This window comes from Salmo salar, chromosome ssa12, assembly GCF_905237065.1.
Source record: "Salmo salar chromosome ssa12, Ssal_v3.1, whole genome shotgun sequence".
NCBI lineage: Eukaryota > Metazoa > Chordata > Actinopteri > Salmoniformes > Salmonidae > Salmo > Salmo salar.
The window spans coordinates 90,865,352-90,889,685 of record NC_059453.1 but is presented as its reverse complement, the minus strand read 5'-3'; the positions used below and the strand labels follow the sequence as shown (position 1 = coordinate 90,889,685).

Below are 24,334 nucleotides of genomic sequence, written 5' to 3'. Positions count from 1 at the left end.
AGATATGTAGAGTAGTGTCAAACAGGAGTTAAGGTCTGAGAGATAATTAGAATATCGTGATCTTGCTGACTGCAAACATCTAGAATACTGATGAGCAAGAACACAACAGCCCGTTTGCACATACCTCCTCGGCATCTCTTCGCTTCCATGATGACTACAGGCGTGTGAAAAACCGAAGAGTAGGTGAGGCCTATCCTCTAAAAGTATTTGAACAGAAAATGTGTAGGCTAGATAGCAGGGGAATTAAACGTACGAGATATATATTTGTTTTACCTACTTCTACCAACATTCAGGAAACGTTTAGGATAATGATGTGTTTTTCAGAGATGGAGAGTACAAAATAGACAGTGGATCAGTATTGATACTGGCGTTGTATTTGAGGTGAGAATACAGGTGAGGTGAGAGAGGAGAAGAAACCGTACCTGTCTTGTCAAGAGGTCCGTCTGAACGGCGCCAGGAAATTGTGCTAGGCGCTCGCCTTTACGCGCAGACAAGGAGTGAGAGAGGGAGGGGGAGAGAGAGAGAGAGAGAGAGAGAGAGGAGGAACAAAAAAACATTTTCTCTTAAACCAACATCTCAGCTGTGAGTGGTACAGGAGATGCTCTTGTGATTCGTGATCTTCATTCTGATAAACGTTCTCTTCCTGCCAAGGTGACTTTGTCTCCCCGCGCAAACTTCCCGACTTCTGTCCTCAAATAGTATCCATCGTTCAAAACTATGGATATGCCTCTCAGAAACGAAACGGACCGGAAACGATAAACCTACAACTAATTATCGGTATCGAAAACACGGTGAAATAGACAGAGAGAAAAATACCTACATAGAAACTTTTTTGGGGGGGTGGGGGGACATTCCTTTTTTCTCCCTGTGTGTCTGCCTCGCCTCTCTGTGTTGGATTGTGTGAAGCTGTGATCCCTGCGCACCGTTGCTGCTGTGTGTATGTCAACCCAAGGAGACTCGTAGTGTCAGGGTGGTCCGCGACGGAAGGTGTGCTGCGATGATGAAGGTGCTCGTTTGGACCGTTGTGATCCTCGCCCAGTGCGTTCTACGAAAGGTAAGAGAAAATGGAAAGTTACTGAACCGTAAGCTACTGAATAACAGACATGTTGTGTTTAGAAAACGTAACCGATAGGCTAGTCACTCATTTGTAGAGTAACCAAAACCTCCAACAAGGAACTGAACTCCTAAAGCACGATACCATTTTTCTGGTAAGATACAATATAAATATTGGACTCAACTCCAACTAAATATACTAGAGAATACGATACATTAGGCTATAGGCCTATTGGACATTCCACCTGTGACATGTGATGATGGACGATCAGTCTCTATTTTTTATTAACTCAAATAAACTTTTGTCAAGTTATTGCGAGGTTTTGACATGTTCCTTGTATTTCATGATGAAGCAGTATCTCTCCGAGAATAGTATTTTCCCAGTTCAGTAGAAAAGGTGTGAGCTGATGTTTTCGGGACTAAAGGAATGTGCACAGTGAGTGTGTCACATCTCATGTATTCAGCGCTACCCTGCCTGCGTTCCAATTTCTATTCTCTTATGAGTTCATAACTAGCCTCGCGCCTTGCTGACTCAATTATGCCGTCTGAGCGTTTCCCTTACCCCCCACTTAAGCATCCCGCCCGTTATCTATTTATCTATTTGCGCTCGCAGCAACTTCCTTGGATTTTTTTCTTCTTCAGAAGTTAAACATGCCCTCAGCTTGTTTTATGTTTTATCTCAACATCACTATACTAAGCAAAGAGTTTGTGAATTTATTATAGTGTGTGTGTGTGTGTGTGTGTGTGTGTGTGTGTGTGTGTGTGTGTGTGTGTGTGTGTGTGTGTGTGTGTGTGTGTGTGTGTGTGTGTGTGTGTGTGTGTGTGTGTGTGTGTGTGTGTGTGTGTGTGTGTGTGTGTGTGTGTGTGTGTGTGTGTGTGTGTGTGCTTACAGACATGTGAGCTGCAGTGGAGGCAGCAGTATTGAGTAAATGGAATGCTATCAACCACATGGAAACCACATGTTTGGTACCATTCCATTGGCTCCATTCCAGACATTATTCTGAGCCGTCCTCCCCTCTCCAGCCTCCAGTGGTGTACTCCTCAGATATGTCGGAGTGCTAAAAACATCCTGTCATCTGGCAGATTGAGGTTACACCAGCTATTGTGACAGATGACACACTTAATTATTTAGAAGATTTGAATACAAACTGAAACAGTTCACTATTCATTTATACTGCAGCATTGTTGAATACTAATTTCTGATTGGTTAGAAGAGCATTCCAGAATGGACATTAAAACCAGATAATGGGACCGTTGGAAAAGATATCGGGACACCTTACAATCATAACCAATAATATTTACCTACACATGCAGACTGTACTTGCTACAAAGTTACAGAAAGCTAAACCAACAACCACACAAACTGAAATTGGACACATTGTAAATGCAGGTCCAATGAGGAAAAAGCTTAGCTAGCTAGCATAGATGTTTTTTTTGCAGATCTTTTTTTTTTGGAGCTTCTGATGACTTAACGGGGTGAGTGATGAACATGAATTTCTCTGGTTCCTAATGTTGCAGTCATGAAACAAGTGATGCTATGCTGTCAAATCCTCCCATGTGTTTCTAGTTTGACCAGCTGTTTTCAGCAACTGATCTTTTTTTGCTTGGTTGTCATATTGTTAGGATTGTTAACAACAAACGGTTTAGCTAGCTTCTAGCCTAGTGTTTGATATGCAATGTGATCTACTTGTTATGAGCGGTGTCGAGTGTCCTGACGGGAAGGGAAACTTCTTCAAGCTATGTCAGGCAAAATAAGTCATTATCAGCTCATTGTTATTATCAACTCATTGTCATTATCAGCTCATTGTTATTATCAGCTCATTGTTATTATCAGCTCATTGTCATTATCAGCTCATTGTCATTATCAGCTCATTGTTATTATCAGCTCATTGTCATTATCAGCTCATTGTCATTATCAGCTCATTGTCATTGTCAGCTCATTGTCATTATCAGCTCATTGTCATTATCAGCTCATTGTTATTATCAGCTCATTGTCATTATCAGCTTATTGTCATTATCAGCTCATTGTCATTATCAGCTCATGTTATTGTTATCCAAATTAATATCAATAGAAAACAGCTACTTTGCTGTTATTATGGCTGCAGAGGTCGCGACTGTGTTAGCCGTAGCTAGCTGGCTAGCTAGCAAGCAAGGGTAAAGAAAGTTGCCAGCGTGCATGGCAATGGAACATAAAGAACCAACGACTGGATTGCTTCCATAAATATCAAACTAATCGAACGAACAACTGGGTCGCATCTCTAGCATCCAAAAGATGAGAAAGTATGAATAAAAATGTGTTGTCCATTATTTCCAAGGTAATGTACAGAATGTCGGCGTTTATCTCCCTGTACCCTCCTCTTACATCGGAATCCAAATGAAGTGCAAGGCTTGAATTGTGTTAATGTTGGAGTGTGTCAACCATAATGTAATTATGTGCCTTGAAACAATACTCTTTTATCTGTATAGGGAACATTTAATAATTGATAGGGTGAAATGAATGTATTATTATTAGCCTGTGGCTCTGTGAGTATTCCACAAGTTAGAGTTGAGAGCTGAGAGGAGGGGAAACGGAGAGGAGAGAATGGATAGAGTGAACGAGCGATGAAAGGAGAGAAGGAGAAAGTGTGTTTCGTCTCCAGGCACTGCAAAAGCATTGAGCATTGAAGAGGGATAATCAAAAACTGTTCATGGTGGATGTAAAACAGCCCATCGGCCATCAGCCCATCCTCAAACTCACCCTGAGCTTCAACCTTATCGGCTAAGCTGGAATTATATATTTTTAAATATTTTATGTGTAGTATTAAAATATGATGATTATTATTATTATTACATGTCATTACCCTTTCATTGTAGATATCTAATATGACATAATAAAATAGTAGATAACATCTAACACTACACAAGACAGATAAACAATAAAATAATAATACTATTCAGAAATAAGACCTGATTTTCTTTCAACAAGGTATCATCTCACCTGATCTGTTTATCAGCTTTATAAAACAACTAGCTGCCTGAACCCCCGGGGATATTAAAAGGAGTGAACAGCCTTAATTGCAGTGTTTTTTATTCATTTATTTTCCTTCGATTAGCATCTCTGTAACCGTTTTTTCTCTCTCTTTGGCACCCTCCAAAAAGAGGTGACTAAACTAAATAGAATCATCATCAAATCAAATCCAATTTTGATGGTCACATGCTTCGTAGACAACAGGTGTAGACTAACAGTGAAATGCTGATTGACGGGCCCTTCCCAACAATGCAGAATATATATTTTTTTATAATAATAATAATAGAAAAGTAATAGTAACACGAGGAATAAATACACACAATGAGCAATGATAGCTTGGCTATATACACGGGGTACCAGTACCGAGTCAATGATAGCTTGGCTATATACATGAGGTACCAGTACCAAGTCAATGATAGCTTGGCTATATACACGGGGTACCAGTACCAAGTCAATGATAGCTTGGCTATATACACGGGGTACCAGTACCAAGTCAATGATAGCTTGGCTATATACACGGGGTACCAGTACCAAGTCAATGATAGCTTGGCTATATACATGAGGTACCAGTACCAAGTCAATGATAGCTTGGCTATATACACGAGGTACCAGTACCAAGTCAATGATAGCTTGGCTATATACACGGGGTACCAGTACCAAGTCAATGATAGCTTGGCTATATACACGAGGTACCAGTACCAAGTCAATGATAGCTTGGCTATATACACGAGGTACCAGTACCAAGTCAATGATAGCTTGGCTATATACACGAGGTACCAGTACCAAGTCAATGATAGCTTGGCTATATACACGAGGTACCAGTACCAAGTCAATGATAGCTTGGCTATATACACGGGGTACCAGTACCAAGTCAATGATAGCTTGGCTATATACACGGGGTACCAGTACCAAGTCAATGATAGCTTGGCTATATACACGAGGTACCAGTACCAAGTCAATGATAGCTTGGCTATATACACGAGGTACCAGTACCAAGTCAATGATAGCTTGGCTATATACACGGGGTACCAGTACCAAGTCAATGATAGCTTGGCTATATACACGGGGTACCAGTACCAAGTCAATGATAGCTTGGCTATATACACGAGGTACCAGTACCAAGTCAATGATAGCTTGGCTATATACACGAGGTACCAGTACCAAGTCAATGATAGCTTGGCTATATACACGGGGTACCAGTACCAAGTCAATGATAGCTTGGCTATATACACGGGGTACCAGTACAGAGTCAATGATAGCTTGGCTATATACACGGGGTACCAGTACCAAGTCAATGATAGCTTGGCTATATACACGGGGTACCAGTACCAAGTCAATGATAGCTTGGCTATATACACGAGGTACCAGTACCAAGTCAATGATAGCTTGGCTATATACACGAGGTACCAGTACCAAGTCAATGATAGCTTGGCTATATACACGAGGTACCAGTACCAAGTCAATGATAGCTTGGCTATATACACGGGGTACCAGTACCAAGTCAATGATAGCTTGGCTATATACACGAGGTACCAGTACCAAGTCAATGATAGCTTGGCTATATACACGGGGTACCAGTACCAAGTCAATGATAGCTTGGCTATATACACGAGGTACCAGTACCAAGTCAATGATAGCTTGGCTATATACATGAGGTACCAGTACCAAGCCAATGATAGCTTGGCTATATACATGAGGTACCAGTACCAAGTCAATGATAGCTTGGCTATATACATGAGGTACCAGTACCAAGTCAATGATAGCTTGGCTATATACACGAGGTACCAGTACCAAGTCAATGATAGCTTGGCTATATACATGAGGTACCAGTACCAAGTCAATGATAGCTTGGCTATATACATGAGGTACCAGTACCAAGTCAATGATAGCTTGGCTATATACACGGGGTACCAGTACCAAGTCAATGATAGCTTGGCTATATACACGAGGTACCAGTACCAAGTCAATGATAGCTTGGCTATATACACGGGGTACCAGTACCAAGTCAATGATAGCTTGGCTATATACACGAGGTACCAGTACCAAGTCAATGATAGCTTGGCTATATACACGAGGTACCAGTACCAAGTCAATGATAGCTTGGCTATATACACGAGGTACCAGTACCAAGTCAATGATAGCTTGGCTATATACACGAGGTACCAGTACCAAGTCAATGATAGCTTGGCTATATACACGAGGTACCAGTACCGAGTCAATGATAGCTTGGCTATATACACGAGGTACCAGTACCAAGTCAATGATAGCTTGGCTATATACACGAGGTACCAGTACCGAGTCAATGATAGCTTGGCTATATACAAGGGGTACCAGTACCGAGCCAATGATAGCTTGGCTATATACACGGGGTACCAGTACCGAGCCAAAGACAGCTTGGCTATATACACGAGGTACCAGTACCAAGTCAATGATAGCTTGGCTATATACACGAGGTACCAGTACCAAGCCAATGATAGCTTGGCTATATACACGAGGTACCAGTACCAAGTCAATGATAGCTTGGCTATATACATGAGGTACCAGTACCAAGTCAATGATAGCTTGGCTATATACATGAGGTACCAGTACCAAGTCAATGATAGCTTGGCTATATACACGAGGTACCAGTACCAAGTCAATGATAGCTTGGCTATATACACGAGGTACCAGTACCAAGCCAATGATAGCTTGGCTATATACACGGGGTACCAGTACCGAGTCAATGATAGCTTGGCTATATACATGAGGTACCAGTACCAAGTCAATGATAGCTTGGCTATATACATGAGGTACCAGTACCGAGTCAATGATAGCTTGGCTATATACACGAGGTACCAGTACCAAGTCAATGATAGCTTGGCTATATACACGAGTTACCAGTACCAAGTCAATGATAGCTTGGCTATATACACGAGGTACCAGTACCAAGCCAATGATAGCTTGGCTATATACATGAGGTACCAGTACCAAGTCAATGATAGCTTGGCTATATACACGAGGTACCAGTACCAAGTCAATGATAGCTTGGCTATATACACGAGGTACCAGTACCAAGTCAATGATAGCTTGGCTATATACACGAGGTACCAGTACCAAGTCAATGATAGCTTGGCTATATACACGAGGTACCAGTACCAAGTCAATGATAGCTTGGCTATATACATGAGGTACCAGTACCAAGTCAATGATAGCTTGGCTATATACATGAGGTACCAGTACCAAGTCAATGATAGCTTGGCTATATACATGAGGTACCAGTACCAAGTCAATGATAGCTTGGCTATATACATGGGGTACCAGTACCAAGTCAATGATAGCTTGACTATATACACGTGTGTGGGTACAGTCCAGTGTGTGGGTACAGTCCAGTGTGTGGGTCCAGTCCAGTGTGTGGGTACAGTCCAGTGTGTGGGTACAGTCCTGATAGCTATTTAACTATTTAACACACTTATGGGTTGAGGGTAGAAGCTGTTTAGGAGCCTTTTGGTCCCAGACTTAACACTCTGGTACCGCTTGCCGTGCGGTGGCAGAGGGAAGAGTCTATGACTTGGGTGGCTGGAGTCTTTCACAATTTCTAGGGCCGTCCTCTGACACCGCCTGGTACATAGGTCCTGGATGCCATGGAGTTCGGCCCCAGTGATGCACTGGGCCGAACACACTACCCTCTGTAGCTCCTTGTGGTCAGATGCCGAGCAGTTGCCATACCAGGTGGTGATGCAGCCAGTCAAGACGCTCTCTTTTTGAGGAACTAAAAAAATAGGTTCAATAAATACTATTTGTACTATTTTTAAAAAGATTTGTGACAGAGAGTCTGAAGCACATGCTCAGTCCATTTCCTGTCAGATGGTAGAGCAAGCAGATCGAGTAGAACTGTTTCACTCATTGCCAGGTGATATGGCAAATATTTGTGTGTTCACCCGGCCCATTTTCAAAAACCTAGAATGATCTACAATCGGTCCCCCTATCTCCTAATCTGACAAATTCCATGTTAACCAACCCATAATCTCTTGTGTAATCTGTTGCATTATGATGAGAAAAGCAATCACATTACTGGTACACCAAACCAGTAAGTATCTATTTATCTATGCCTAGTGTGTATCTATCATAGCTGGTTTATTCACTCTGAAACAGCATTCACTTCCCTTGGCCAGATCAAACCATAGACACCAGGAAATGGCACAGATATTCAGACAGTTTTTTGTTTGTTTGTTTGGCTAGCACACGTAGGTAAAACAATTATTCATTTCCTAATCCCAGTTCATTTTTAGACAATTTAATCCACATTTAGGTTAGGACAATGTACTGTATTTACATTAGTCACTGCTGTCTACCAAAGCCCTCTCTGACAACGAGTGCAGAACACCTTGTCCATAGTCCTGAATACTTTCTGGCATCTTCTTTTCCATTGTCCAAAATACAACCAGGAGGTTATTAATAATTTCAGAGCTAACGGTATGTTCTATTTATTGAGCTCAAGACCTGCATCAGACTGGTTAGACACACACCGCCTCAACATTGTAGTCTAATTGTAGTGTAGCAAGCAGAAACATGTATTGTTGCTTGTACAGTATATACAGTATTTGAACCAAACATTTACAGTCTTGTCGGTAATGTAATTGTGAATTAATTTATTCAAACGATATCTCCATTATGTTCTACATATTCAGATGCCTGTAATTCTCTGTGGAGTATCAGAGTACATGAGATGGACAGCACACACAATAACCATCAATAATCCATATACTGCTGTGCACAACATTTCCTATGGAACTGTATCACATCCAACATTTACCAGTCATCTGGTTAGGCCTCTCCTCTCCTCTCCCCTTCCCCCTGCCTGCCCTCATCTCTCCTCTCATCTCCCCTTCCCCCTGCCTGCCCTCATCTCTCATCTCCCCTTCCCCCTGCCTGCCCTCATCTCTCCTCTCCCCTTCCCCCTGCCTGCCCTCATCTCTCATCTCCCCTTCCCCCTGCCTGCCCTCATCTCTCCTCTCCCCTTCCCCCTGCCTGCCCTCATCTCTCATCTCCCCTTCCCCCTGCCTGCCCTCATCTCTCCTCTCATCTCCCCTTCCCCCTGCCTGCCCTCATCTCTCCTCTCATCTCCCCTTCCCCCTGCCTGCCTGCCCTCATCTCTCCTCTCATCTCCCCTTCCTCCTGCCTGCCTGCCCTCATCTCTCCTCTCATCTCCCCTTCCCCCTGCCTGCCTGCCCTCATCTCTCCTCTCATCTCCCCTTCCCCCTGCCTGCCTGCCCTCATCTCTCCTCTCATCTCCCCTTCCTCCTGCCTGCCTGCCCTCATCTCTCCTCTCATCTCCCCTTCCCCCTGCCTGCCTGCCCTCATCTCTCCTCTCATCTCCCCTTCCCCCTGCCTGCCCTCATCTCTCTTCTCCCCTCATCTCTCATCTCCCCTTCCCCCTGCCTGCCCTCATCTCTCCTCTCATCTCCCCTTCCCCCCTGCCTGCCCTCATCTCTCCTCTCATCTCCCCTTCCCCCTGCCTGCCTGCCCTCATCTCTCCTCTCATCTCCCCTTCCTCCTGCCTGCCTGCCCTCATCTCTCCTCTCATCTCCCCTTCCCCCTGCCTGCCTGCCCTCATCTCTCCTCTCATCTCCCCTTCCCCCTGCCTGCCTGCCCTCATCTCTCCTCTCATCTCCCCTTCCTCCTGCCTGCCTGCCCTCATCTCTCCTCTCATCTCCCCTTCCCCCTGCCTGCCTGCCCTCATCTCTCCTCTCATCTCCCCTTCCCCCTGCCTGCCCTCATCTCTCTTCTCCCCTTCCTCCCTCTCCCCTTCCCCCATAAGATGGCGCCGGAGAACAAGGCTGACATTTTACGTATTCCTAACCAATTGTGTTTTTTGTTCGTTTCTTTGCGTTGTTTGTAATTTATTTGTTACCTTATTTTGTACATAATGTTGCTGCTACCGTCTCTTATGACCGAAAATAACTTCTGGGCATCAGAACTGCGATTACTCACAACGGACTGGCAGAATCCTTTTTTTCCTTTAACGAGTCTGACGAGCCCGATGTGAATGATATACTGCTTCCCCAGGAACAGGCCCAGATCCCCGTCATTTGCGTGAAGAGAAGGCAGAGAAAAGGGGGCCAGAGGGCGGGCTGCCTTCTGAGAATTCGTAGGCGATCGAATAAACCCATACTTCCTTCCATTCTGCTAGCAAACGTGCAATCTTCGGAAAATAAAATAGATGACCTACGCGGAAGATTAAACTACCAACAGGACATCCAAAACTGTCATATCTTATGCTTCACGGAGTCGTGGCTGAACGACGACACTATCAACATACAGCTGGCTGGTTATACTCTGTACCGGCAGGACAGAACAGAACAGCGGCGTCTGGTAAGACAAGGGGCGGCGGACTGTATCTTTTTGTCAATAACAGCTGGTGCACGATATCTAAGGAAGTCTCAAGATTTTGCTCGCCTGAGGTAGATTATCTCATGACAAACTGTAGACCACATTATCTACCTAGAGAGTTTTCATCTGTATTTTTCGTAGCTGTCTACATACCACCACAGACTGATGCAGGCACTAAGACCACACTGAATGAGCTGTATTCCACCATAAGCAAACAGGAAAACGCTCACCCAGAGGCAGTGCTCCTAGTAGCTGGGACTTCAATGCAGGGAAACTTAAATCCGTTTTACCAAATTTCTATCAGCATGTTTTATGTGCAACCAGAGGGAAAACAACTCTGGACCACCTGTACTCCACACACAGAGACACATACAAAGCTCTCCCTCACCCTCCATTTGGCAAATCTGACCATAATTCTATTCTCCTGATTGCTGCTTACAAACAAAAATTAAAGCAGGAAGCACCAGTGACTCGATCAATAAAAAAGTGTTCAGATGAAGCAGATGCTAAGCAACAGGACTGTTTTGCTAGCACAGACTGGAATATGTTCCCGGGATTCCTCCGATGGCATTGAGGAGTACACTGCATCAGTCATTGGCTTCATCAATAAGTGCATCGATGACGTCGTCCTCACAGTGACCGTACGTACATACCCCAACCAGAAGCCATGGATTACAGGCAACATCCGCACTGAGCTAAAGGCTAGAGCTGCCACAATCAAGGAGCGGGACCCTAACCCAGAAGCTTATAAGAAATGGCTATGCCCTGTGACGAACCATCAAACAGGCAAAGGGTCAATACAGGACTAAGATCACACCGTACTACACCGGCCAGAAGCCATACACTACACCGGCTCTGACGCTCGTCGGATGTGGCAGGGCTTGCAAACCATTACAGACTACAAAGAGAAGCACAGCCGAGAGCTGCCCAGTGACATGAGCCTACCGGACGAGCTAAAGTACTTCTATGCTCGCTTCGAGGCAAATAACACTGAAACATGCATGAGAGCACCAGCATGAGAGCACCAGCTGTTCCGGAAGACTGTGTGATCACGCGCTCCGCAGCCGATGTAAGGCCTTTAAACAGGTCAACATTCACGAAGTCGCAGGGTCAGACGAATTACCAGTACGTGGACTCCGAGCATGCGCTGACCTTCTGGCAAGTGTCTTCACTGACATTTTCAACCTCTCCCTGTCCGAGTCTGTAATACCAACATGTTTTAAGCAGACCACCATAGTCTCTGTGCCAAGAACACCAAGGTAACCTGGCTAAATGACTACCGACCCGTAGCACTCACATCTGTAGCCACGAAGTGCTTTGGTATTTGTATTTATTATGGATCTCTATTAGCTGCTGTCAAAGCAGCAGTACTAATTTTAAAAACATTACAATACATTCACAGATTTCACAACACACTGTGTGCCCTCAGGCCCCTACTCCACCAATACCACACATCTACAGTACTAAATCCATGTGTATGTATAGTGCGTATGTTATTGTGTGTGTGTGTGTGTGTGTGTGTGTGTGTGTGTGTGTGTGTGTGTGTGTGTGTGTGTGTGTGTGTGTGTGTGTGTGTGTGTGTGTGTGTGTGTGTGTGTGTGTGTGTGTGTGTGTGTGTGTGTATGCGTGTATGCGTGTATGCATGTGTCTGTGTTTGTGTTGCTTCACAGTCCCCACTTTGAAAGGCTGGTTAAGACTCACATCAACACCATTATCCCAGAAACCCTAGACCTACTCCAATTTGCATACCGCCCTAACAGATCCACAGATGATGCAATCTCTATTGCACTCCACACTGCCCTTTTCTACCTGGACAAAAAGGAACACATATATGTGAATGCTATTCATTGACTACAGCTCAGTGTTCAACACCATAGTACCCTCAAAGCTCATCACTAAGCTAAGGACCCTGGGACTAAACACCTCCCTCTGCAACTGGATCATGGACTTCCTGACGGGCCACCCCCAGGTGGTAAGAGTAGGTAACAACACATCCGACACATTGATCCTCAGCACAGGGGCCCCTCAGGGGTGCATGCTCAGTCCCCTCCTGTGCTCACTGTTCAATCATGACTGCACGGCCAGGCACGACTCCAACACCATCATTAAGTTTGCTGACAACACAACAGTGGTAGGCCTGATCACTAACAATGATGAGACAGCCTATAGGTAGGAGGTCAGAGACCTGGCCGTGTGGTGCCAGGACAACAACCTCTCCCTCAACGTGATCAAGACAAAGGAGATGATTGTGGACTACAGGAAAAAGAGGACCAAGCACGCCCCCATTCTCTTCGACAGGGCTGTAGTGGAGCAGGTTGAGAGCTTCAAGTTCCTTGGCGTCCACATCACCAACAAACTTACATGGTGCATGCACACCAATACAGTCGTGAAGAGGGCACGACAAAGCCTATTCCCCCTCAGGAGACTGAAAAGATTTAGCATGGGTCCTCAGATCCTCAAAAGGTTCTACAGCTGCACCATCGAGTGCATCCTGACTGTTTGCATCACAGCCTGGTATGGCAACTGCTCGGCCTCCGACCACAGGGCACTACAGGGGATAGTGTCAGAAGAAGACCCTAAAAATTGTCAAAGACTCCAGCCACCCTAGTCATAGACTGTTCTCTCTGCTACCGCACAGCAAGCGGTACCAGAGCACCAAGTCTTGGTTCAAGAGGCTTCTAAACAGCTTCTACCCCCAAGCCATAAGACTCCTGAACATCTAATCAAATGGCTACCCAAACTATTTGCATTGCACCCCCTCTTTTACACCGCTGCTATTCTCTGTTGTTGTCATCTATGCATAGTCACTTTAATAACTCTACCCACATGTACATATTACCTCAACTAACCGGTGCCCCCGCACATTGACTCTGTACCGGCACCCCCCTGTATATAGCCTCCACATTGACTCTGTACCGTAACACCCTGTATATAGCCTCCACATTGACTCTGTACCGTAACACCCTGTATATAGTCTCGCTATTGTTATTTTATTGTTGCTCTTTAATTACTTGTTACTTTTATTTATTATTCTTACTCAGATTTTTTTTAACTGCATTGTTGGTTAGGGGCTCGTAAGTAAGCATTTCACTGTAAGGTCTACACCTGTTGTATTCGGCGCATGTGACTAATACAATTTGATTTGTTTTGATTTGATATGCCTGCCTGCCTGCCCTCGCCTCATCTCTCCTCTCCCCTTCCCCCCGCCTGGCCTCATCTCTCCTCTCCCCTTCCCCCCTGCCTGCCTGCCTGCCCTCGTCTCTCCCCTTCCCCCCTGCCTGCCTGCCTGCCTGCCTGCCCTCGTCTCTCCTCTACTCTCCCCTTCCCCTCTGCCTCCCCTCCTGCCTCCCCCACCTCCCCTTACCCGATTCTCTCCCTGCCAGTGCTGTGGGTCCTTTTGGGGAGGCCTGGTCTATTTCTTCTACAAGATGAGGCCCATCTGTTCTGTCTCTCTGCTGGTGGGCCGTGTGGTTGTTAAAGTAGATATCTTCTGATCCATCCATCTATGTGGACCTCTCACCCCTCCTCACCACTCTCACCGGGCTCCCACCATGGGGTGGGGTGGGGGGGGCACACCTCAGGTCATTTACTATCAGACACTATGGATAGTGAGGAGAGGAGGGGAGGAGGGGGGGAGAGGATCGGAGGAGAGGAGAAGAGAGGCAGAACGAGAGCACTGGGCTCCAAATCAGACCCCAACCTGTATGAGTTGGCAAGGCCTAGGTGTATGGTGCCCTACAGTACATGGTGCCAACCTGTATGAGTTGGCAAGGCCTAGGTGTATGGTGCCCTACAGTACATGGTGCCAACCTGGCAGGGGCCTCCTCTGTACTGGGGCCAGCCTGGTAAGAGGTGAAGGTGTAGTGGTGGAGGAGGGCTTCCAGTACTAGTTTCCCCTTGACAGGCCCACACACGCTGAAGCCAAGGCCAGGTCAAGATACCTGAACCCTTCCATGTCTAGCTATAGTCTGGGCTCGTGTGGCGTAGCTAGCACATGCCTGGCATTTAAATTCACTCACATAGCCTAAACACACACACACACACACACACACACACACACACACACACACACACACACACACACACACACACACACACACACACACACACACACACACACACACACACACACACACCATCCTTCCTTCAATGGATGGATACCGGAGCATCTCAATGTGCTTGTGTGATGACTCACCATACCCTCCCCCCTGTAGATGATAATGTCTGAAAAGGAATCAATTTCAGAATATTCCAGGCAATACACTCATCCCACGCAATAAGCTATGTGACAGATACAGCTATACATTACCGTGCAGCCAACGAAGCACGCTCCAAATGAATAAGCCAGAAGATAAATATATTACTGGGAGCTAAGGCATGGAAAGCCATGGAAAATGAAAAAATGCTCTCATATACGGTGCCTCTGTTGTCAGGGGCACAGGGGGTAGACAAAGAGGGTATTTATTACACTGCAATTACCATTGAGGTATCACAGGCCTAATGGCAGAGGAGAAAATGAACACTTTGCAGGAACCGATAAAGGGGGCATTATAGCAGGGTTTGTCATGCCCTGCCAGGCTCTCCTCCTGGGGCCCCCTATCCATCACCACACCACCACACCACATATGCCTGCCTTTTAAAAGCACCTGCAGAGAGGAGTGGAGGGGGCGGGGGGTAGAAGGGAGATGGAGTGAGAGAGAGGGGAGAGAAGGGAGAGCAGAGAGATAGCCCTACCATTTACAATACAGAAGAGTTGGGGCCGCTGTAAGAGACCACAGAGGCCTCTCATCATCATCATCATCATCATCATCATCATCATCATCATCATCATTTCTTATGTAGACTGTTAATTGTTGGCAGTAGCCTTCATCTTAGTTGTACCTCTGTTATTTGTTGTTTCCTGTTTAAGTTAAGTGAAGCTGAAGGGAGTGTATATCGGGCGCCTTGGTCAGCCTTAATTTAGCTCTAATGCTCCAGTTAGAGGTCCCCAGTCGTGGCTGAGATGTGAGATGTGAATAAACGAGTTCTCCTCTGTAGCTCTGAGGAAGGAAATAGACAGCATCATAAGAGGTGGAATGACTTTCTGGCTGATCGTCTGATGACCAGTCTGTTTGTTTCTTAATGTATGATGAGGAACTCTAGACTTGGTAGAATGACCAGTGTTACTGTGATGTTGGCTGCAGTGTAGACAATATATTGACTATTGCTCCTCAGCTGAGCTCCTGTCGGAAAATATAACTGTGTTACGTTTTTGTCTCTGTCTCTAACGCACACACACACACACACACACACACACACACACACACACACACACACACACACACACACACACACACACACACACACACACACACACACACACACACACACACACACACACACACACACACACACTTATAATGCTGAAGATTCGCAGTGTGTGTGTTTTGCTGAAGAGTGTCAAATGAAATTAAATTGTATTGGTTGCGTACACATATTTTGCAGATGTTATCGCTGGTGCAGCGAATTGCTGATGTTACTAGCTCCAACAGTGCAGTATACCTAACAATACAAAACAATGCACACAAATCCCTAAAAATAAAAATCATAAAATTATGAAATATCAGAACGAGCAATGTCAGAGTCCGGAATATAAATATACTGCTCCAAAAAATAAAGGGAACACTTAAACAACACATCCTAGATCTGAATGAAAGAAATAATCTTATTAAATACTTTTTTCTTTACATAGTTGAATGTGCTGACAACAAAATCACACAAAAATAATCAATGGAAATCCAATTTATCAACCCATGGAGGTCTGGATTTGGAGTCACACTCAAAATTAAAGTGGAAAACCACACTACAGGCTGATCCAACTTTGATGTAATGTCCTTAAAACAAGTCAAAATGAGGCTCAGTAGTGTGTGTGGCCTCCACGTGCCTGTATGACCTCCCTACAACGCCTGGGCATGCTCCTGATGAGGTGGCGGATGGTCTCCTGAGGGATCTCCTCCCAGACCTGGACTAAAGCATCCGCCAACTCCTGGACAGTCTGTGGTGCAACGTGGCGTTGGTGGATGGAGCGAGACATAATGTCCCAGATGTGCTCAATTGGATTCAGGTCTGGGGAACGGGTGGGCCAGTCCATAGCATCAATGCCTTCCTCTTGCAGGAACTGCTGACACACTCCAGCCACATGAGGTCTAGCATTGTCTTGCATTAGGAGGAACCCAGGGCCAACCGCACCAGCATATGGTCTCACAAGGGGTCTGAGGATCTCATCTCGGTACCTAATGGCAGTCAGGCTACCTCTGGTGAGCACATAGAGGGCTGTGCGGCCCCCCAAAGAAATGCCACCCCACACCATGACTGACCCACCGCCAAACCGGTCATGCTGGAGGATGTTGCAGGCAGCAGAACGTTCTCCACGGCGTCTCCAGACTCTGTCACGTCTGTCACGTGCTCAGTGTGAACCTGCTTTCATCTGTGAAGAGCACAGGGCGCCGGTGGCGAATTTGCCAATCTTGGTGTTCTCTGACAAATGCCAAACGTCCTGCACGGTGTTGGGCTGTAAGCACAACCCCCACCTGTGGACGTCGGGCCCTCATACCACCCTCATGGAGTCTGTTTCTGACCGTTTGAGCAGACACATGCACATTTGTGGCCTGCTGGAGGTCATTTTGCAGGGCTCTGGCAGTGCTTCTCCTGCTCCTCCTTGCACAAAGGCGGAGGTAGCGGTCCTGCTGCTGGGTTGTTGCCCTCCTACGGCCTCCTCCACGTCTCCTGATGTACTGGCCTGTCTCCTGGTAGCGCCTCCATGCTCTGGACACTACGCTGACAGACACAGCAAACCTTCTTGCCACAGCTCGCATTGATGTGCCATCCTGGATGAGCTGCACTACCTGAGCCACTTGTGTGGGTTGTAGACTCCGTCTCATCCTACCACTAGAGTGAAAGCACCGCCAGCATTCAAAAGTGACTAAAACATCAGCCAGGAAGCATAGGAACTGAGTGGTCTGTGGTCCCCACCTGCAGAACCACTCCTTTATTGGGGGTGTCTTGCTAATTGCCTATAATTTCCACCTGTTGTCTATTCCATTTGCACAACAGCATGTGAAATTTATTGTCAATCAGTGTTGCTTCCTAAGTGGACAGTTTGATTTCACAGAAGTGTGATTGACTTGGAGTTACATTGTGTTGTTTAAGTGTTCCCTTTATTTTTTTGGGCAGTGTATAATATATTATTATCTATGACATATATCTGCTGTGTGTTCCATTATTAAAGTGACCAGTGTTCCATTATTAAAGTAACCAGTGTTCCATTATTAAAGTGACCGGTGTTCCATTATTAAAGTAGCCAGTGTTCCATTATTAAAGTGACCAGTGTTCCATTATTAAAGTGACCAGTGTTCAATTATTAAAGTAGCCTGTGTTCCATTATTAAAGTGACCAGTGTTCCATCATTAAAGTGACCAGTATTCCATTATTAAAGTAGCCAGTGTTCCATTATTAAAGTGACCAGTGTTCCATTATTAAAGTGACCAGTATTCCATTATTAAAGTAGCCAGTGTTCCATTATTAAAGTGACCAGTATTCCATTATTAAAGTAGCCAGTGTTCCATTATTAAAGTGACCAGTGTTCCATTATTAAAGTAGCCAGTGTTCCATTATTAAAGTGACCAGTGTTCCATTATTAAAGTGACCCGTGTTCCATTATTAAAGTGACCAGTGTTCCATTATTAAAGTGACCAGTGTTCCATTATTAAAGTGACCCGTGTTCCATTATTAAAGTGACCAGTGTTCCATTATTAAACTGACCAGTGTTCCATTATTAAAGTAGCCAGTGTTCCATTATTAAAGTAACCAGTGTTCCATTATTAAAGTAACCAGTGTTCCATTATTAAAGTGACCAGTATTCCATTATTATAGTGACCAGTATTCCATTATTAAAGTGACCAGTGTTCCATTATTAAGTGACCAGTATTCCATCATTAAAGTGACCAGTGTTCCATTATTAAAGTGACCAGTGTTCCATTATTAAAGTAACCAGTGTTCCATCATTAAAGTGACCAGTGTTCCATTATTAAAGTGACCAGTGTTCCATTATTAAAGTGACCCGTGTTCCATTATTAAAGTGACCAGTGTTCCATTATTAAACTGACCAGTGTTCCATTATTAAAGTAGCCAGTGTTCCATTATTAAAGTAACCAGTGTTCCATTATTAAAGTAACCAGTGTTCCATTATTAAAGTGACCAGTGTTCCATTATTAAAGTAGCCAGTGTTCCATTATTAAAGTGACCAGTGTTCCATTATTAAAGTGACCCATTTCCCATTATTAAACTGACTAGTGTTCCATTATTAAAGTGACCAGTGTTCCATTATTAAAGTGACCAGTGTTCCATTATTAAAGTGACCAGTGTTCCATTATTAAAGTAGCCAGTGTTCCATTATTAAAGTGACCAGTGTTCCATTATTAAAGTGACCCGTGTTCCATTATTAAAGTGACCAGTATTCCATCTTTAAAGTGACCAGTATTCCATTATTAAAGTGACCAGTGTTCCATTATTAAAGTGACCAGTGTTCCATTATTAAAGTGACCAGTATTCCATTATTAAAGTGACCAGTATTCCATTATTAAAGTGACCAGTGTTCCATTATTAAAGTGACCAGTGTTCCATTATTAAAGTGACCAGTATTCCATTATTAAAGTGACCAGTATTCCATTATTAAAGTGACCAGTATTCCATCATTAAAGTGACCAGTAGTCCATCATTAAAGTGACCAGTGTTCCATTATTAAAGTGACCAGTGTTCCATTATTAAAGTAACCAGTGTTCCATCATTAAAGTGACCAGTGTTCCATCATTAAAGGGACCAGTGTTCCATCATTAAAGTGACCAGTGTTCCATGGCTATGTACCTAGTTTGTGTGTGCTACTCTTAGACAGCCTTGGGTTTTCACAGTGTTGTGTGTGATTTATAGTGACACACCTGTGAGAGTTATATAGAGGAGGATTCTGTGCATGTTATGAAATATTAAAGTGTAATCCCAGAGAAACCAAATATTATAACTCATACTGCAGACGGCTGGGAGTGCTCAGGGTCAGCCCCAGCACTGTGGGGTGTGTGTGTGGCTGTACGACCGGCTACAGATGTGACTGGGCTGGAAGGATTCATTTGTATTATTTTTTTAATATCTCTAACATCGTGCCTGTTATGCATTATTTCAGACATGCATTGAATTTATTGGAGAGAAACAAGCCAGTGGTCCTCTGCTGAAAGAATGACCCTGCTTAGCCAGCAGGACATCACTGTAGAAATACACACTATATATACAGGACAGATTGAAAAGCACTTCTGAAATCCAACACACCAGTCTCTAGGTTTTGATTAAGGTAGATCTCTAATAATGCCTTAAATCAATGATAAATAGGAGGGGAAAATGAAAATATATTTTCTTATTTTGGAAAGATTATGTACAGAAAATGATTTGTCCTTAAAGCCTTTCTGTTATTGTTCTGTGGAGAAGCTTGTATAGCAAACAGATTATTGACCTGACTATATGTCTGTTTCATCATCTGCACCTTTCTTTCATTCCAACATGTCAGGCAAATTCTGTATCTATTAGTACTGCTGTAGTAGTGTGTACTAGGGGTAGTCAGTAGCAGAGGAGGCTGGTGGGAGGAGATATAGGAGGACGGACTCATTGTAATGGCTGGAATATAATAAATGGAACAGAAAACCATGTTTGACTCCCTACCATTGATTCCATTCCAGCCATTACAATGAGCCCGTCCTCCTATAGCTCCTCCAACCAGCCTCCTTTGGTCTGTAGTAGGAGCATGAAGTCACAAGCTCTACTGGTCGGCTACTGCGTAGTAACCTAGCAGTGTCAAAAGCCCTAGCCTGCCTTAGAAAGCCTATGTAATTTACGATCACCAGAACGCCCAAACAGATTTCTTTTAGACAGACATTTTGGGCTCTAAAAAAGTTTGATCTCCACAGTGAATTATTTTAAAGTTTGCTACAAATTGAGATATTTAATTAAATAGTGATCCATTCTGACTACTAGATATTTAATTAAATAGTGATCCATTCTAACTACTAGATATTTAATTAAATAGTGATCCATTCTGACTACTAGATATTTATTAAATAGTGATCCATTCTGACTACTAGATATTTATTAAATAGTGATCCATTCTGACTACTAGATATTTAATTAAATAGTGATCCATTCTGACTACTAGATATTTAATTAAATAGTGATCCATTCTGACTACTAGATATTTAATGAAATAGTGATCCATTCTGTCTACTAGATATTTATTAAATAGTGATCCATTCTGACTACTAGATATTTAATTAAATAGTGATCCATTCTGACTACTAGATATTTAAATAAATAGTGATCCATTCTGACTACTGTGTTTGTCGTCACACAGGACCACGTGCTGACATAGACCAATCACGGGCCGGCAGGCTACGAGGAGGCTTGCGCCCTCACTCACGCTCTATGCACGTGTACCAAGGTTGACTCTCTCAGGCAGGAGGAAAACAACTACATCGACCATGATCCTTTGCTAGTTACGGCCAGTTTCACCATGATCCTTAGCGATTTTTGTTGGTTCCATTCAGCAATATGCCACGCTTCAAAATTCAAATACTTCAGGCTTCATGCGCCATCGGGAGTTTTCCATAGGAATACGTGGATGACGTCAGAGCTATCACTATCTACTGGTTGTTATGTCTACTGTATGTACATAACATGTGTAGTGTGTACTGTAGTGTAGTGGTAGTGTAATGTAATGTAGTATAGTGTTTTGTGTAGTGTAGTATATTGTTTTGTGTATTGTAGTATTGTATTGTCGTGTTTTGTGTACTGTAGTGTATTGTCGTGTTTTGTGTACTGTACTGTAGTGTAGTGTAGTGTTTTGTGTACTGTAGTGTAGTGTAGTATTTTGTGTATTGTCGTGTAGTGTAGTGTAGTGTTTTGTGTAGTGCAGTGTAGTGTATTGTCGTGTACTGTAGTGTAGTGTAGTGTTTTGTGTACTGTAGTGTAGTGTAGTGTTTTGTGTATTGTCATGTAGTGTAGTGTAGTGTAGTATTTTGTGTTAGTGTAGTGTAGTGTTTTGTGTAGTGCAGTGTAGTGTATTGTTGTGTAGTGTAGTGTGGTGTAGTGTTTTGTGTAGTGCAGTGGTGAACCATGACTATTGGAGCTAGGTCCTCAGTTGTGGAAAAAGATCTGATGTCATACATATAGATAGAGAACTCGGATGCCTGTGTTTCCAGAGCATGACTGTGGCTCACAGAAGCAGCACACGTACAAAACGGTTGCAAATATCGATAGCAGGAACCACGTTAGAAGAAAATACGTGTACAGTAGTGTAGTATAGTGTTTTGTGTAGTGTTGTGTTTTGTGTACTGTAGTGTAGTGTAGTGTTTTGTGTATTGTCGTGTTTTGTGTACTGTAGTATAGTGTTGTGTTTTGTGTACTGTAGTGTAGTGTGGTGTTTTGTGTATAGTCGTGTTTTGTGTACTGTAGTGTAGTGTCGTGTTTTGTGTACTGTAGTGTTTTGTGTATTGTAGTGTATTGTTGTGTTTTGTAGTGTAGTGTTTTGTGTATTGTCGTGTACTGTATTGTCTTGTTTTGTGTACTGTAGTATTGTGTTTTGTGCACTGTAGTGTAGTGTTTTGTGTACTGTAGTGTAGTATAGTGTTTTGTGTAGTGTTGTGTTTTGTGTACTGTAGTGTAATGTAGTGTTTTGTGTACTGTAGTGTAGTGTAGTGTTTTGTGTATTGTTGTGTACTGTATTGTCGTGTTTTGTGTACTGTAGTGTGGTGTAGTGTTTTGTGTATTGTCGTGTTTTGATTACTGTAGTGTAGTATAGTGTTTTGTGTAGTGTCGTGTTTTGTGTACTGTAGTGTAGTGTCATGTTTTGTGTACTGTAGTGTAGTGTGTTGTGTAGTGTGGTGTTTTTTGTACTGTAGTGTAGTGTTTTGTGTAGTGTTGTGTTTTTTGTACTGTAGTATATTGTCGTGTTTTGTGTACTGTAGTGTAGTGTTTTGTGTAGTGTCATGTTTTTTGTACTGTAGTGTCGTGTTTTGTGTACTGTAATGTAGTATTTTGTGTATTGTAGTGTACTGTATTGTCGTGTTTTGTGTACTGTAGTGTAGTGTCGTGTACTGTAGTGTAGTGTTTTGTGTAGTGTGGTGTAGTGTATTGTCGTGTACTGTAGTGTAGTGTAGTGTTTTGTGTATTGTCGTGTACTGTAGTGTAGTGTAGTATTTTGTGTAGTGCAGTGTAGTATATTGTCGTGTACTGTAGTGTAGCGTAGTGTTTTGTGTATTGTCGTGTGTTGTACTGTATTTTCGTGTACTGTAGTGTAGTGTTTTGTGTATTGTCATGTAGTGTAGTGTGGTGTAGTGTTTTGTGTAGTGCAGTGTAGTATATTGTTGTGTACTGTAGTGTAGCGTAGTGTTTTGTGTATTGTCGTGTGTTGTACTGTATTGTCGTGTACTGTAGTGTAGTGTTTTGTGTATTGTCGTGTAGTGTAGTGTTTTGTGTATTGTCGTGTACTGTATTGTCGTAGTGTAGTGTAGTGTGGTGTAGTGTTTTGTGTACTGGTATTGTAGTGTAGTGTTTTGTGTACTGGTAGTGTAGTGTATTGTCGTGTATTGTAGTGTAGCGTGGTGTTTTGTGTATTGTCGTGGACTGTATTGTAGTGTGGTGTAGTGTTTTGTGTAGTGCAGTGGTGAACCGTCACTATTGGAGCTAGGCCCTCAGTTGTGGAAAAAGATCTGATGTCATACATATAGATAGAGAACTCGGATGCCTGTGTTTCCAGAGCATGACTAGAGACCATTTCTTTTACAGACCTATGTAGGAGAAGCAATTCTTTGATGACGGGAGTCACACGGTCCTAAGCAACGCCTCGGCTGTGGCTCACAGAAGCAGCACAGGTACACAACGGTTGCAAATATCGATAGCAGGAACCATGTTAGAAGAAAATACGGTCGCGTCGTTTGAAAGAAACATTTTCCTAAACAGTCACTGAAATAGTGGCAGAATAAATAAAACCACACAACTACTCGCATTGTTTCAAGACCACGGACAGTATATGCTGTCAGAGTGATAAAAGTTGCGCTTTATTCGATGTTCTATCTCCAGCATGCAACAATAAAAAGAAATACCCCACAACACGAAATGTCATGTCAGTACATCCAATTACAACATCATTACCTTTGTTTTTACCACACAACCAGCGATCTAAAGTTGAAATAATATTTTACACATTGTTTTCAAAATGATATGAACGAGAAAGCAACAAAAGGCTAGCTGTAGATGAAAACAAAAATTCCACTCACCATTATAATTATCATTTAAAAAACTAAGTCAAATTCTCCTGTCCTTCTTTATGAAATGGGCAATGGCAGGTTCCTATAGCTTGTCTTTTGATTCTAAATCCGATAGAAGTTCTTTTTCGATTGAGATCAAAGCCAGGGCTGAAAGTCGGGCCGGTCCAGTGGTGTTCCTGGAATATGTCTTGATCCTTTTTAGTGCAGAAAATGTTTTTTTTCTTCTACTCATGCAGTGGACACTGGAATGGTCAAAACTAGACAGGTAAGCAGATACAATTGGTGCATACTATCAGTTAGTCTCTTCTGCAGTAGAAAGTGGAGCAGATCAGCCGGGCTCTTACCCTCGAAGTCAAACATTGAGTACATAACGGTGAGTTCTGTTTTAAGCCGCGGCAAATCAAAATTAGGGCCATAGCTTTCCTTTTACTATTGAGAACGCAGCGTTTGGAAAGTGTGGCGTTTCCCTATCTATTGGGATCTTTTGTGGGTCAAGGAGGGCAAGGAACATGAGCCTTTCATAGTCATTGAACCTGTTTCTTAGCTGAGTGACAATGTTTTCGAT

General features: G+C 43.5%; 1 protein-coding gene across 1 annotated transcript in view; it reads left to right on the top strand.

The window, feature by feature from the left end:
* The first annotated feature begins 216 nt into the window (after positions 1–216).
* The window catches only part of LOC106566119 (neurexophilin-4-like), an 85,239-nt gene continuing 61,121 nt past the window's right edge, over positions 217–24,334 (top strand). The window contains exon 1 of the mRNA XM_014133970.2: positions 217–1,054. Within this exon, the coding sequence (XP_013989445.1) occupies positions 998–1,054 (57 nt within the window). The 5' untranslated portion in view covers positions 217–997. The remainder of the gene's footprint in view (positions 1,055–24,334) is intronic.